This window comes from Rhinoraja longicauda, chromosome 9 (genome assembly GCF_053455715.1).
Source record: "Rhinoraja longicauda isolate Sanriku21f chromosome 9, sRhiLon1.1, whole genome shotgun sequence".
NCBI lineage: Eukaryota > Metazoa > Chordata > Chondrichthyes > Rajiformes > Arhynchobatidae > Rhinoraja > Rhinoraja longicauda.
In genome coordinates, this window is record NC_135961.1 from 608,554 (window position 1) to 623,573 (window position 15,020).

General features: G+C 48.0%; 1 protein-coding gene across 6 annotated transcripts in view; it reads left to right on the forward strand.

Moving 5' to 3' along the window:
* birc6 (baculoviral IAP repeat containing 6) overlaps nucleotides 1–15,020 on the forward strand; it is a 356,853-nt gene that overhangs the window by 317,811 nt on the left and 24,022 nt on the right. For all 6 annotated transcript variants that reach the window (XM_078404650.1, XM_078404651.1, XM_078404652.1 and 3 more), the window contains 2 exons: nucleotides 1,833–1,994; nucleotides 12,287–12,364. In XM_078404650.1, coding sequence (XP_078260776.1) covers nucleotides 1,833–1,994; nucleotides 12,287–12,364 — 240 coding nt within the window. The remainder of the gene's footprint in view (nucleotides 1–1,832; nucleotides 1,995–12,286; nucleotides 12,365–15,020) is intronic.

Sequence of the window (15,020 nt, forward strand, 5' to 3'; positions counted from 1 at the left end):
CAGAGAGTTGTGAATTTGTGGACTTCTCTGCCTCAGAAGGCAGTGGAGGCCAATTCTCTGGATGCTTTCAAGAGAGAGATAGATAGAGCTCTTAAAGACAGCGGAGGCGGGGGATATGGGAAGAAGGCAGGAACGGGGTACTGATTGTGGGTGATCAGCCATGATCACAGTGAATGGCGGTGCTGGCTCGAAGGGCCGAATGTCCTACTCCTGCACCTATTATCTATTTCATTCATTTATCTAAATTCCTTAAATGTTAACATACTCTGTGAACCATACGGAGTTTCTAAAACTAAAATTGGCCATTGGTTGTCCAAATCCTACATGAGTGGTTGACAGGAGTGCTAACCAAACCAGACGTTAGCATGGGAGGAGCAGGGTGATTTGCCAGGATGAAGGGCTGTTACAGTCATCAAGAGGTCATGCCGTGATTTGACACCAAGGATGAGAATATTAAAGTCAAGACTTTGCATAAGTGGGAGATGGGGTAGGTGAACAAGCAAGGGGATATCAATGAACACAATGATTTTGTCAAATTTTAAACAGATAGTGAACAAGAGTGTGCAGGAAGAAACTGTGGCTGCCCCTCCCCTCTTCACCCCCCCCCCCTCCCCTCTTCACCCCCCCCCCTCCCCTCTTCACCCCCCCCTCCCCTCTTCATCCCCCCCTCCCCTCTTCACCCCCCCCCCCTCTTCTCCCCCCCCCCCTCTCCTCCCCCCTCCCTCCCTTCTCCTCCCCCCTCCCTCCCCTCCCCCTCCCTCCCCTTTCCTTCCCACCCACTCCATCCCCCTCAACCCCCCTTATCCTCCCTCCTCCCTGGGAGATAGATTTTAACTTTAAAATGTGAATAACTTAAAAAATATAACACCGATTTTAATGAAACTTCCATTAGCACCGAAGGGCGGCGGTGAGTAAGGTGGGCCTAAAATCGTCATGCTATCGTATACCGTTTTGGCAGTAGTTCAGGAACAAACAAACAAACAAGACTTTTAGTATATAGATTCAAAACTATCCATTGGATACAAGTGGATGGGAATGAGGTTTGTATCAGGGAGAATGACCAGGACATGGGAGAGCAAGAGTTTACATCACACTGAAGGTGGATGTGAAGGTTTGATTGAACAGATTAGTAGCTACAGAAATGTTGTGGCAAGTGGAGGAATAAACTTTAGGCAGTTGTGATATTAATGCTGCAAGTGTAAATAATTAGGAACAGGCTATTTCCAAGGGCAGAGGCAAGTAGCTTTGGGGGGGAGAACGGGGGGGGATGATTATTGGTGAAAAGCACACAAGGATGTGGTTTCAAATAGCCCTGGCTGAGAGTAGCACAGGAGATTGGAATGCCACTGGTAAATTCTGATACAGAGTTGGCTATTTGCCCTCTTTCACATGCCCATCAACATCTTTTAATTTTTTATTTTTGCAAACCAGTAAGGATGATTTGCGGAGGTCGTTAACACACCAGCCCTTATTGGGATGTGGGGGGAAACTAGAGCACTTGGTGAAAGCCCACGCGATCGCGGGGAGAGTGTGCAAACTACCCACAGATGGGACATTTTGGTGGGCATGGGCAAGTTGGGCCACAGGACCCCTCCCTCTCTGTGCTGTGTGACTGGCTCTATGGGGCTGAATGTGATGGAAGATCCACTTTTACACATTGTTTCATTGTGTTTTAATTCACTCTTGGACTGTATTATGGCTAGTGCTGTTTTTGGGCTGATGTGAAGCAAATATATGTGAGTGTCTCCTCACATCAACAATCTATAAAAGCTGAAAACACATTTGAATGCTGGAATGAAATGATGATTCAGATGATTCTTTTCTACCTTCAGGTTTTGATCACGGGCCCATCGGACACGCCGTATGCAAATGGTTGCTTTGAATTTGATGTATATTTTCCCCAAGATTACCCAAATGCCCCTCCACTTGTCAACCTAGAGACCACAGGAGGCCACAGTGTACGATTTAACCCAAACCTTTACAATGATGGAAAGGTAAGGAAATATTTATGTTCAAGTAAAGCTGTAGTTATTTGGATTTCCTAAAAATATATAGATCTACTGCTCTTCATAATCATAATCGTAATTTATTAGCCAAGTATGTTTTGCAACATACAATGAATTTGGTTTAGTTTAGTTTAGAAATACAGCGCCGACCAGCGATCCCCGCACATTAACACTATCCTACAAACACTAGAGACAATTTTTACATTTACCAAGCCAATTAAATTTCAAGAAGGGTCTCGACCCAAAATGTTACCCATTCCTTCTCTCCTGAGATGCTGCCTGACCCACGAGTTACTCCAGCATTTTGTGTCTACCTTCAATTAACCTACAAACCTGCACGTCTTTGGAGTGTGGGAGGAAACCGAAGATCTCGGGGAAAGCCCACGCAGGTCACGGGGAGAACGTACAAACTCCGTACAGACAGCACCCGTAGCGGGGATGGAACCCGGGTCTCTGGCGCTGCATCCGCTGCAAGGCAGCAACTCTGCCGCTGCGCCACCGTGCCGCAATACAGTCATAACAAAAAAGCAACAAGACACACAACTACAAAAAATTTGACATAAACATCCACCACAGCGGCTCCTCCACATTCCCCACTGTGATGGAAAGCAATAAAGTCTTATCTTCTTTCCTCCCGCGGTCGGGGGAGTTGAACCATCCTCAGCCGGCGATCAAGCTCCCACGTCAGGGCGGTCTAAGCTCCCACGTCAGGGCGGTCCCACGTCAGGGCGGTCCCACGTCAGGGCGGTCTAAGCTCCCACGTCAGGGCGGTCTAAGCTCCCACGTCAGGGCGGTCTAAGCTCCCACGTCAGGGCGGTCTAAGCTCCCACGTCAGGGCGGTCTAAGCTCCCACGTCAGGGCGGTCCAAGCTCCCACGTCAGGGCGGTCTAAGCTCCCACGTCAGGGCGGTCTAAGCTCCCACGTCAGGGCGGTCTAAGCTCCCACGTCAGGGCGGTCCCACGTCAGGGCGGTCTAAGCTCCTACGTCAGGGCGATCGAGCTCCCACGTCAGGGCGGTCTAAGCGCCCACGTCAGGGCGGTCTAAGCTCCCACGTCAGGGCGGTCTAAGCTCTCACGTCAGGGCGATCGAGCTCCCACGTCAGGGCGGTCTAAGCTCCCACGTCAGGGCGGTCTAAGCTCCCACGTCAGGGCGGTCTAAGCTCCCACGTCAGGACGGTCCCACGTCAGGGCGGTCTAAGCTCCCACGTCAGGGCGGTCTAAGCTCCCACGTTGAGGCGGTCGAAACTCCTGCAGCTTGGAGTACCCGAATTCGGTCCCTAATCACGGACCGCGAACTCCACGATGTTAAAGTCCGCAGGTCTCAGGTTGGAGCACCAAAGGCCAACCCCTAGCAAAGGGATCGCCCGCTCCGAGATAGACAATAGACACTAGGTGCAGGAGTAGGCCATTCAGCCCTTCGAGCCAGCACCGCCATTCAATGCGATCATGGCTGATCACTCTCAATCAGTACCCCGTTCCTGTCTTCTCCCCATACCCCCTCACTCCGCTATCCTTAAGAGCTCTATCCAGCTCTCTCTTGAAAGCATCCAACGAACTGGCCTCCACTGCCTTCTGAGGCAGAGAATTCCACACCTTCACCACTCTCTGACTGAAAAAGTTCTTCCTCATCTCCGTTCTAAATGGCCTACCCCTTATTCTTAAACTGTGGCCCCTTGTTCTGGACTCCCCCAACATTGGGAACATGTTTCCTGCCTCTAATGTGTCCAATCCCCTAATTATCTTATATGTTTCAATAAGATCCCCCCTCATCCTTCTAAATTCCAGTGTATACAAGCCCAATCGCTCCAGCCTTTCAACATACGACAGTCCCGCCATTCCGGGAATTAACCTAGTGAACCTACGCTGCACGCCCTCCATAGCAAGAATATCCTTCCTCAAATTTGGAGACCAAAACTGCACACAGTACTCCAGGTGCGGTCTCACCAGGGCCCGGTACAACTGTAGAAGGACCTCTTTGCTCCTATACTCAACTCCTCTTGTTACGAAGGCCAACATTCCATTGGCTTTCTTCACTGCCTGCTGTACCTGCATGCTTCCTTTCATTGACTGATGCACTAGGACACCCAGATCTCGTTGAACTCCTCCTAACTTGACACCATTCAGATAATAATCTGCCTTTCTATTCTTACTTCCAAAGTGAATAACCTCACACTTATCTACATTAAACTGCATCTGCCATGTATCCGCCCACTCACACAACCTGTCCAAGTCACCCTGCAGCCTTATTGCATCTTCCTCACAATTCACACTACCCCCCAGCTTAGTATCATCTGCAAATTTGCTAATGGTACTTTTAATCCCTTCGTCTAAGTCATTAATGTATATCGTAAATAGCTGGGGTCCCAGCACCGAACCTTGCGGTACCCCACTGGTCACTGCCTGCCATTCCGAAAGAGACCCATTTATCCCCACTCTTTGCTTTCTGTCTGTCAACCAATTTTCTATCCATGTCAGTACCCTACCCCCAATACCATGTGCCCTAATTTTGCCCACTAATCTCCTATGTAGGACCTTGTCGAAGGCTTTCTGAAAGTCAAGGTACACCACATCCACTGACTCTCCCCAGTCAATTTTCCTAGTTACATCCTCAAAAAATTCCAGTAGATTTGTCAAGCATGATTTCCCCTTCGTAAATCCATGCTGACTCGGAATGATCCCGTTACTGCTATCCAAATGCTCAGCAATTTCGTCTTTTATAATTGACTCCAGCATCTTCCCCACCACTGATGTCAGACTAACTGGTCTATAATTACCAGTTTTCTCTCTCCCTCCTTTCTTAAAAAGTGGGATAACATTTGCTATCCTCCAATCCTCAGGAACTGATCCTGAATCTATAGAACATTGAAAAATGATCTCCAATGCTTCCACTATTTCTAGAGCCACTTCCCGGAATGGCGGGACTGTCGTATGTTGAGATGTTAAAGACCCGCAGGCTCCGCAGTTTTGGAGTTCTAGAAGTCCCAAACAAGAGGCCGCCAACTCCACGATGTTAGGCCGCAGTGCGGGCGGAGATACGACACAGAAAAAGTCTCATCTCCATCGAGGAAAGAGAGAAGAAACGTTTCCCCACCACCCCCCACATAATACAAAATTAAAGATAAACTAAAATATCCATTTTACAACAAACTAAAAACACAAAGAAGGAAAAGACGAAGACAGACCGTTGGTGAGGCAGCTGTCACGCAGCGCCCCCTTTGCAGAGACGATGAGCTTGTAGTGAGATGCATTTACTCTGTTTAGAGAAATGCTGTGGAGTGTAATTAAAGTCTGGGTTATGGATGAGGGTAAAACTAGAGAGCCAACGTGTAGCAGAATGAATGATTACCTTGAATAGATTTGATTTGAGGTAAAGAATGGGTCACATTCTGAGCAATGATAGATCGTTTTGTTTCTCCCAGCATCAGCCATGTGTGAGACCTGGACAAGAAGGTTTAACACACGTGCAATGCAAATTTAGCACTAAGATCAGGAGGCTCCTTTCACACAAAATGCAATGTCTCAAGTGGAAGGGACAAAGGGTGGGAAACATTTAAGGAATTATTGGATAGACAGAAGGAACTGCAGATGCTGGAATCTTGAGCAAAACAGTGTTGGAGGAACTCAGCAGATCAGGCAATATAGAACATAGAGCATTACAGCACAAGAGCAGGCCCTTCAGCTCACAATATCTGTGCCAAACATCTACCTGCACCTAATTCATACCCCTCCATTCCCTGCATATCAATATGGCTATCCAATTTTTTTTAAATGCCATTAATATATCTGCTTCAACCATCCCTGGCAGTAAGTTCCAGGCCCTCACCATGCTCAGTGTAAAAAAACTTGCCCTCCACGTCTGCTTTGAATTTCCCCCTCTCAGCTGAGAGCTATATCGTCTAGCATTTGATTTATCCACCCTGGGAAAAAGATTTTGACTGTCTACCCGATTTATGCCTGTCATAATTTTATACACTTCTATCAGGTCTCCCCACAACCTCTGGACTTACTGAGAAAACAACCAAAGTCTGTCCTCCCAATCTCTGTAGCTAATGCCCCCAAATCCAGACATAGACAATAGGAGAAGGAGAAGGCCATTTGGCCGTTCGCGTCAGCACCGCCATTCACTGTGATCATGGCTGATCATCCACAACCAGTACCCCGTTCCTGCCTTCTCCCCATATCCCTTGACTCTGCTATCTTTAAGAGCTCTATCTAACTCTCTCTTGAAAGCATTCAGTGAATTGGCCTCCACTGCCTTCTGAGGCAGAGAATTCCACAGATTCACAACTCTAGGTGAAAAAGTTTTTCCTCATCTCCGTTCGAAATGGCCTCCCCTTATTCTTAAACTGTGGCACCTGGTTCTGGACTCCCCCAACATTGGGAACATGTTTCCTGCCTCTGGCGTGTCCAATCCCTAATAATCTTATGTTTCGATAAGATCCCCTCTCATCCTTCTAAATTTCTAGTTTATACAAGCCCAGTAATTTTGGTAAACCTTTACTGCACCCTTTCCAAAGCTTCCACATCCTTCCTGTAATGACGTGACCAGAACTGCACATAATACTCCAAACGCAGCCTAACCAAAGTCCTATAAAGCTGCATTATGACTTCCTGACTCATACACAATGCCCTGACCTATGAAAGCAAACACACGGTAGACTATTTCCTCCACAGATGCTCCCACTCTGCCGAGTTCCTCTGGCACTTTGTGTGTTGCCCAATCAACAGATGAGGTCATTTTCATCTCCCATGCCTGTTGAGCTGAATATATGTAAACTGGCTTTTCTCCACATGGCTTAACGTGTTTGGTGAACAAAAATGTAACATTTGCACGCTTGGCATTATCAGCTGGGAGATTCATCTTCCATTTGCTGAAGAGTTCAATATTTCTGCTGCTCTTCAGTTGCAGATGTGCTTCCTGACTTCACTCTTGGTAAACCTTGGATGGTGCCCTTCTACACTCCCCAACCAGTGCAAATAACTTCTCTTTATCAGACCAATTTTATCTCAATAGACAATAGGTGCAGGAGTACGCCATTCGGCCCTTCGAGCCAGCACCACCATTCACTGTGATCATGGCTGATCATCCACAATCAGTACCCCGTTCCTCCCTTCTCCCCATATCCCCTGACTCCGCTATCTTTAAGAGCTCTATCTAGCTCTCTCTTGAAAGCATCCAGAGAATCGGCCTCCACTGCCTTCTGAGGCAGAGAATTCCACAGATTCACAACTCTCTGGGTGAAAAGGTTTTTCCTCATCTCCGTTCCAAATGGCCTAGTTCTGGTCCTGGTTCTGGACTTCCCCAACATCGGGAACAATCTTCCCGCATCTAGCCTCTCCAACCCCTTAAGAATTTTGTAAGTTTCTATAAGATCCCCCCTCAGTCTTCTAAATTCCAGCGAGTATAAGCCTAGTCTATCCAGTCTTTCTTCATATGAAACCCCTGCCATCCCAGGGATCAATCTGGTGAACCTTCTCTGTACTCCCTCTAAGGCTCTAATGTCTTTCCTCAGATTAGGATTAGGAGACGAAAACTGTACACAATACTCCAGGTGCGGTCTCACCAAGGCCCTGTACAACTGCAGCAGAACCTCCCTGCTCCTATACTCAAATCCTCTTGCTATGAATGCTAACATACCATTCGCTTTCTTCACTGCCTGCTGCACCTGCACGCTTGCTTTCAATGACTGGTGCACCATGACACCCAGGTCACGTTGCATCTCCCCTTTTCCTAATTGGCCACCATTCTGCTTTCCTGTTCTTGCCGCCAAAGTGGATAACCTCACATTTATCCAAATTATATTGCATCTGCCATGCATTTGCCCACTCGCCTAATCTATCCAAGTCACCCTGCATCCTCATAGCATCCTTCTCGCAGCGAAAACTGCCACCCAGCTTCGTGTCATCCACAAACTTAGAGATGTTGCATTCAATTCCCTCGTCCAAATCATTAATATATATTGTAAATAACTGGGGTCCCAGCACTGAGCCTTGCGGTACCCCACTAGTCACTGCCTGCCATTCCGAGCAGGAGAAATGAGAAATGATAAGCTGGCCGGTGGATTGGTGGCGTCAGTTAATTTCAGATTGGGAGCTGGAATGGGTAAATCGAAAAGGTAGGTTGGTGGAGCCAATTAATTCCAGTATTGGAGTATTGGTGGAGGTGCAGGAGGAATGCAAAGCTACGCCAGTGGATTGGTAGAAGTGGTTCATTTCTGTGTCAGAGCAGGAGAATTGAAAAGCCAGCTGGTGGATTGGTGGAGCCTGATAATATCAGTGTTCGTGTAGGTGCAGGAGAATTGAAAAGCTAGCCAGCGGAATGGTTGAGCCAGTTAATTTCAGTGTCACAGCAGGAGCGTGAAAACTGAAAATGTAGACAGTGTTTCACTGGAGCTAGATAATTGGATATTTGGAGCAGGAGCGTGAGAATTGAAAAGCCAGCGGGTGGTGGATTGGTGGAACCAGTGAATTTCTGTGTCCGAGCTACAGCAGGAAATTTAAATGTGGATATGTGGTCTAATGTGGATAAGTGTGAGGTTATCCACTTTGGTGGCAAGAACAGGAAGGCAGATTATTATCTGAATGGTGTCACATTAGGGAAGGGGAGGTGCAACGAGACCTGGGTGTACATCAGTCACTGAAAGTAAGCGTGCAGGCACAGCAGACAGCGAAGAAAGCCAATGGCATGTTGGCCTTCATAGCAAGAGGATTTGAGTACAGGAACAAGGAGGCCTTATTGCCGTTGTACAGGGCCCAATAGATTATATTGAATGGCGGTGCTGGCTCGAAGGACCTGCACCTCTTTTGTATGTGTGTATGTAATGCGGGTGGATTGGTGGAGCGAGTTAACATCAGTGTTGGAGCAAGAGCGGGTGAACTGCAAAGCTAGCAGGGAATAGATAAGGTAGGTACACAAGAATCTTTTACCCAGATTAGGGGAGTCAAGATCCAGAGGACATTGGTGTAAGGTGAGAGGGGGAATATTTATTAGGAACCCAAGGGGAAACTGGGTATATGACATTTGCGACCAGAGGAGGTAGTTCGGACAGTTACAACATTTAAAAGACATTTGGACAGGATTTTGAAGGATATGGGGCAGACATATGGACAGGTAGGACGAGTGTAGGTGGGTAAGTTGGGCTGAAGGGCCTGTTTCCATGCTGTATTCTGTAATGTACTCTCAAGGCATTGGTCGTATCTATTTGGAATTGCACATTGTATCCCAGGTATGGTGTAACTAAGAATTTATATATTTCTGAAACAACTTCTGCTCCCTTATCTTCAAATACTCTTGCTACAAGGAGTATCATTTGATTGGTCTTGAATTTTTTTTAAATTCTTGTCTCTGACATTTTCATCTATCATGGACTCCCAGATCTCACAAACCCATCGACTCCCCCTTACTGTTATTTTGCCATTAACCTCTACTGAGAGTAGTCAATTTTCTTGCTTCAAGTATTACGATGTAAGGGGGAAGCAACATGCTCATGGAGAGAAGGTGCAAACTCCACAAAGATGCTCGCTGAAGTTGGTATTTAATTCTTGACCCTGGAGCTGTGTGACAGTGTCACTAACTGTCAATAGTCAATAGTCATTTATATGTCACATACACATAAATGTGTAGTGAAATGAGAAATTACCCGCAGTTCAACAATAAGACCAATAAGAATAATCAATAAAAATGCAATAACACATACAATCATAAACTAACAACAAACAAAAGAAACATCCATCACAGTGAGTCTCCTCCAGTCACCTCCTCACTGTGATGGAAGGCCAGAATGTCTTTTTCTCTTCCCCTGCCGTCTTCTCCCGCGGTCAGGCTGTTGAAGTTGCCACGTCGGGGCGGTCGGGGCTCCCGACATTGAAGCTCCCGCCGGGCAGAGAAAATCCCGCGGCCTATTCCAGGCCACGCCGGACGGTGAAAGGTCCGCGGCGGGCCGACCCAAGCCCCGCAATTCGGGGCGGGCGAAGACGCTGCCGGAGCTCCCGATGTCGGCCCCCACCCAGGGGCCTGCGGGTTTCCGACGTCCAGGCGGCCCGCGCCAAAGCCTCCGAAGACGAATCGCAGCCTCTCCCGCAGCATCCGAAGGCAGCCAGCGCCGCAGGTGGTGAGTCCGGGCCAGTGAGGTGTGAACCAGAGCCCGGGTGCCGCCAGCTCCAGGTGCATGGCCGGTGGTAGGCCGCAGCGGGAACGGAGACACGACACAGAAAACAAAGGTCGAGTCTCCGTTCGGGAGAGACAATGTTACAGTTCACACTCCCCCCCCCCCCCCACCTCACCCCCCCCCATAACACACAACCACAAACACTACACCATATTTAAACTACAATTCAGACAAAAACAACAAAAAACACAAAAGACAAACGGACTGCAGGCAAGCCACAGCTGCCAGGGCAACTGCTGCAGCACCAGGCGGCTCCTGTTCCTTTAGTTCATCGAGCCAAGTAGTTCTTTACTGAAAAACTGGACATTTTAAAGAAGTAAATGGTGAAAATATTCAAAGTACTGTAATTAACATTTCAGTGATTTTTAAAAAAAAAAATCAAAACTGTTAAGTTCAATGGTGCGTTATTTGTCACGTGCAACTGCACAATGAAATTATTTTTGTGTCATGTTTGGTGCCAAGTCCAAAGTTCGGTCCACCCATGCGCTGGGTCCACTGGAGTGGTTCCCAGTTCTCCCTCTCACCAGCCTTTGCTCCTGCGCCCATCTTCTCCAGCGGCTCCCTCCCGGACACCACGGTCCGACGAGCCTTCAGGCCGGTTCTGTCAAGTCTGGTCTACCAGTCGGGCACCACTGCCGGGCACTTCAGGAAGGCTCTCTGCCACACGGCACCTCAGGGTGGCCCTCTGCCACACGGCACCTCAGGGTGGCCCTCTGTCACACGGCACCTCAGGGTGGCCCTCTGCCACACGGCACCTCAGGGTGGCCCTCTGCCACACGGCACCTCAGGGTGGCCCTCTGTCACACGGCACCTCAGGGTGGCCCTCTGTCACACGGCACCTCAGGGTGGCCCTCTGTCACACGGCACCTCAGGGTGGCCCTCTGCCACACGGCACCTCAGGGTGGCCCTCTGCCACACAGTACCTCAGGAAGGCCCTCTGTCACACGGCACCTCAGGGTGGCCCTCTGCCACACGGCACCTCAGGAAGGCCCTCTGCCACACGGCACCTCAGGGTGGCCCTCTGCCACACGGCACCTCAGGGTGGCCCTCTGCCACACAGCACCTCAGGGTGGCCCTCTGCCACACAGCACCTCAGGAAGGCCCTCTGCCACACGGCATCTCAGGGTGGCCCTCTGTCACACGGCACCTCAGGGTGGCCCTCTGCCACACGGCACCTCAGGAAGGCCCTCTGTCACACGGCACCTCAGGAAGGCCCTCTGCCACACGGCACCTCAGGGTGGCCCTCTGCCACACGGCACCTCAGGGTGGCCCTCTGCCACACGGCACCTCAGGAAGGCCCTCTGCCACACGGCATCTCAGGGTGGCCCTCTGTCACACGGCACCTCAGGGTGGCCCTCTGCCACACGGCACCTCAGGAAGGCCCTCTGTCACACGGCACCTCAGGAAGGCCCTCTGCCACACGGCACCTCAGGGTGGCCCTCTGCCACACGGCACCTCAGGGTGGCCCTCTGCCACACGGCACCTCAGGAAGGCCCTCTGCCACACGGCATCTCAGGGTGGCTGGCACGTTAGAGGCTGAATAGATTTTAAGCAAATACGGAGTTGGGCAAAGGGAAGACAGAACTTGGAAAATCTGTTATTAGGTAGAAGGCAAAAGTTAATTAAAAAAATTGACAGTGCTATAAAAAAATAAAATCTGCCCAAACTTGATTATTTGCAGCATTTATTTTGTTAATCCTTGTAATCTCCCTCTAATCTGCATTTCCCAGTGGTACTGTGTCCATTGCCTTTTGGGACAGGAAATTCAAAATTCTCTCAGCCCTGCATGTAAAGATTTGTCCGACATTTGTTTTAAATGATTATTATACTTGATGATATTATCCTTTTGTTATGTATTCCCCTGCCTGTCTTTTCATCTCCACTGCAACTTCAATTGAAAATAATGAGAATCGCATATATCTGCAAACGTCATGATGTTACTGAAGCAGGAAATGACAACAAATAGAGGTTTCAGACTCACAGTCTAATTTAATTGCACTTGATTGTTAACTGATATGCTGTTGATTTGCTGAGTTATCTTAGAGTTGAGTGGTGCATGGAATAGTTGTGCATGTCTCTTAATCCTCGCATGATTTTTCCATTGTTTTTGCAGGTTTGTTTAAGTATTCTTAACACATGGCATGGAAGACCAGAGGAAAAGTGGAATCCTCAAACATCTAGTTTTTTGCAAGTAAGCAGAAATGTTTTTTTGGTTTGGTTGTTCCTTGAGAAAAGGAAGGAATTCCTTAAATATAAAGATTTCAGAAAATACAGAAATAGGCAAATTTTATTTTATGATTAAAATTTGCTAGGGTGGGAAATGTTTGAAGTCTCGTGCAGGTATAAAGTGTACTGGCAGCAAATATTTCTTTATACCGTAGGAACATCAGCTGCGAGCAGAGCAAAATATGCCTGCCAAAGGCAAGGAGGTGGCAGAGAGCAGATAGTGTAGGAAAATGTAAAATTATTCACTCTGAAAGGAACAATACAAAAACAAGATTTTTAAAGTGGTGTGAAAATAATATTGATAATAAAACTGGACGAACACCTCGTATTCCGCTTGGTTAGTTTGCAACACAACAGTATAAACATTGAATTGAGGAAGGACATTCTTGCTCTTGAGAGAGTGCAGCGTAGGTTCACGAGGTTAATCCCCGGGATGGCGGGACTGTCATATGTTGAAAGAATGGAGCAACTGGGCTTGTCTACACTGGAATTTAGGATGAGAGGGGATCTTATTGAAACATATAAGATTATTAAGGGATTGGACACGCTAGAGGCAGGAAACATGTTCCCGATGTTGGGGGAGTCCAGAACCAGGGGCCACAGTTTAAGAATAAGGGGTATGCCATTTAGAACGGAGATGAGGAAGAACTTTTTCACTCAGAGAGTTGTGAATCTGTGGAATTCTCTGCCTCAGAAGGCAGTGGAGGCCAATTCTCTGGATGATTTCAAGAGAAAGTTAGATAGAGCTCTAGGGGCTAGCGGAATCAAGGGGTATGGGGAAAAGGCAGGAACGGGGAACTGATTGTGGATGATCAGCCATGATCACAGTGAATGGTGGTGCTGGCTCGAAGGGCCGAATGGCCTCCTCCTGCACCTATTATCTATTGAAATCTCCAATTGTAGGCAACTACCATCCCTCCCCCCCCCTCTGCTGCCTTCTCCTTACCCCTCTCCCCTGTGCCACACCTAGTCAAAATTATCTCCCCACTTTCCCCTCCCCTTCCACCCACAGTCCTTGCTTTAGCTTCACAATTTGCAACTTCAATGCTTTTGCCTCACACGTCCTGTCTTTTCATCTCTAGCCTTTGTCCAACCATCTGACTATCAAGCCCCCACCCCCCCTCACTTGTTATGTGTCAGGCTTTGTCCTGCCCCTCCTCTCTTCCAGCTTTGTTTTCTCGACATTTCCCACGCCACAATCAGCCTGAAGAGGGGTTGTGACCCATAATGTCACCTCTCCGTGTTCTCCAGAGATCCTGCCTGACCTGCTGAGTTACTCCACCGCATATATAAAAATGCTGGTTCGTCAAGTGTAGAAAGTTAGCACAGGTGCAGTAAGCAATTAACAAAACAAATTAATTAATTGTAGAATAATTAATTGTAATTTATCGTTAAGTCTGAGCGCACATTATTGCATATGGCTTTCCCATTTGGTTTTGTCTCCTGATGCATAATGAGATGATCAGTAATTTGTGAAATTTCTGCTTGCAAGTGAGTGATATTGTGTTAAGATTCAATCGTACAGGATGGGACTGGGTGTCTTTGGGCAAGACTGGGTTGGATTCCTCTAAGACAGGAGGAGATTGCAGAACACTGAAGGGTGGCTCATGTTGTACCATTATGTAAGAAAGGCAGCAAGGAGAAACTATGAAACTACGTGCCACTGGGTGGGAACGTTGTTGGAGATGATTCTTCGCCACAGGATCTATCAGCATTTTGACAGACAACAACTGATTATGGATAGTCAGTATGCCTTTGTACGTGGAAAATCGTGTCTCACAAAACGGAGTTGTTTTTGCGGAGCTCACCTGGAGCGTTGATTAGGGCAGGGCAGTTAGTCTTGTCTATGTGGACTTTAGCCAGGCCTTTCAGGTCCCGCACGGTCGGCTCACCGCGAAGTTAGATCACACAGAATCTAAGGTCAGCTAGTCAATTGGATTCAAAATTGTGGGCGGTCACGGTGGCGCAGCGGTAGAGTTGCTGCCTTACAGCAAATGCAGCGCCGGAGACCCGGGTTCCATCCCCACTACGGGTGCTGTCTGTACGGAGTTTGTACGTTCTCCCCGTGACCTGCGTGGGTTTTCTCCGAGATCTTCGGTTTCCTCCCACACTCCAAAGACGTGCAAGTTTGTAGGTTAATTGGCTTGGGAAATGTAAAAGTTGTCCCTAGTGGGTGTAGGATAGTGTTAGTAAATTTATAGATGATATCAAAATGAGTGGTATAGTAGACAGTCAGGAAGGATATGTAAGTTGACAAGATGGGAAGGTGGCCCTAGGAATGGCAAATGGACAAGTGTGAGATTTCATATATATTTCATATATATACAGCGCGGAAACAGGCCTTTTCGGCCCACCAAGTCCGCGCCGCCCAGCGATCCCCGCACACTAACACTATTAACACTATCCTACACACACTAGGGACAATTTTTTACATTTTACCCAGTCAATTAACCTACATACCTGTACGTCTTTGGAGTGTGGGAGGAAACCGAAGATCTCGGAGAAAACCCACGCAGGTCACGGGGAGAACGTACAAACTCCTTACAGTGCAGCACCCGTAGTCAGGATCGAACCTGAGTCTCCGGCGCTGCATTCGCTGTAAAGCAGCAACTCTACCGCTG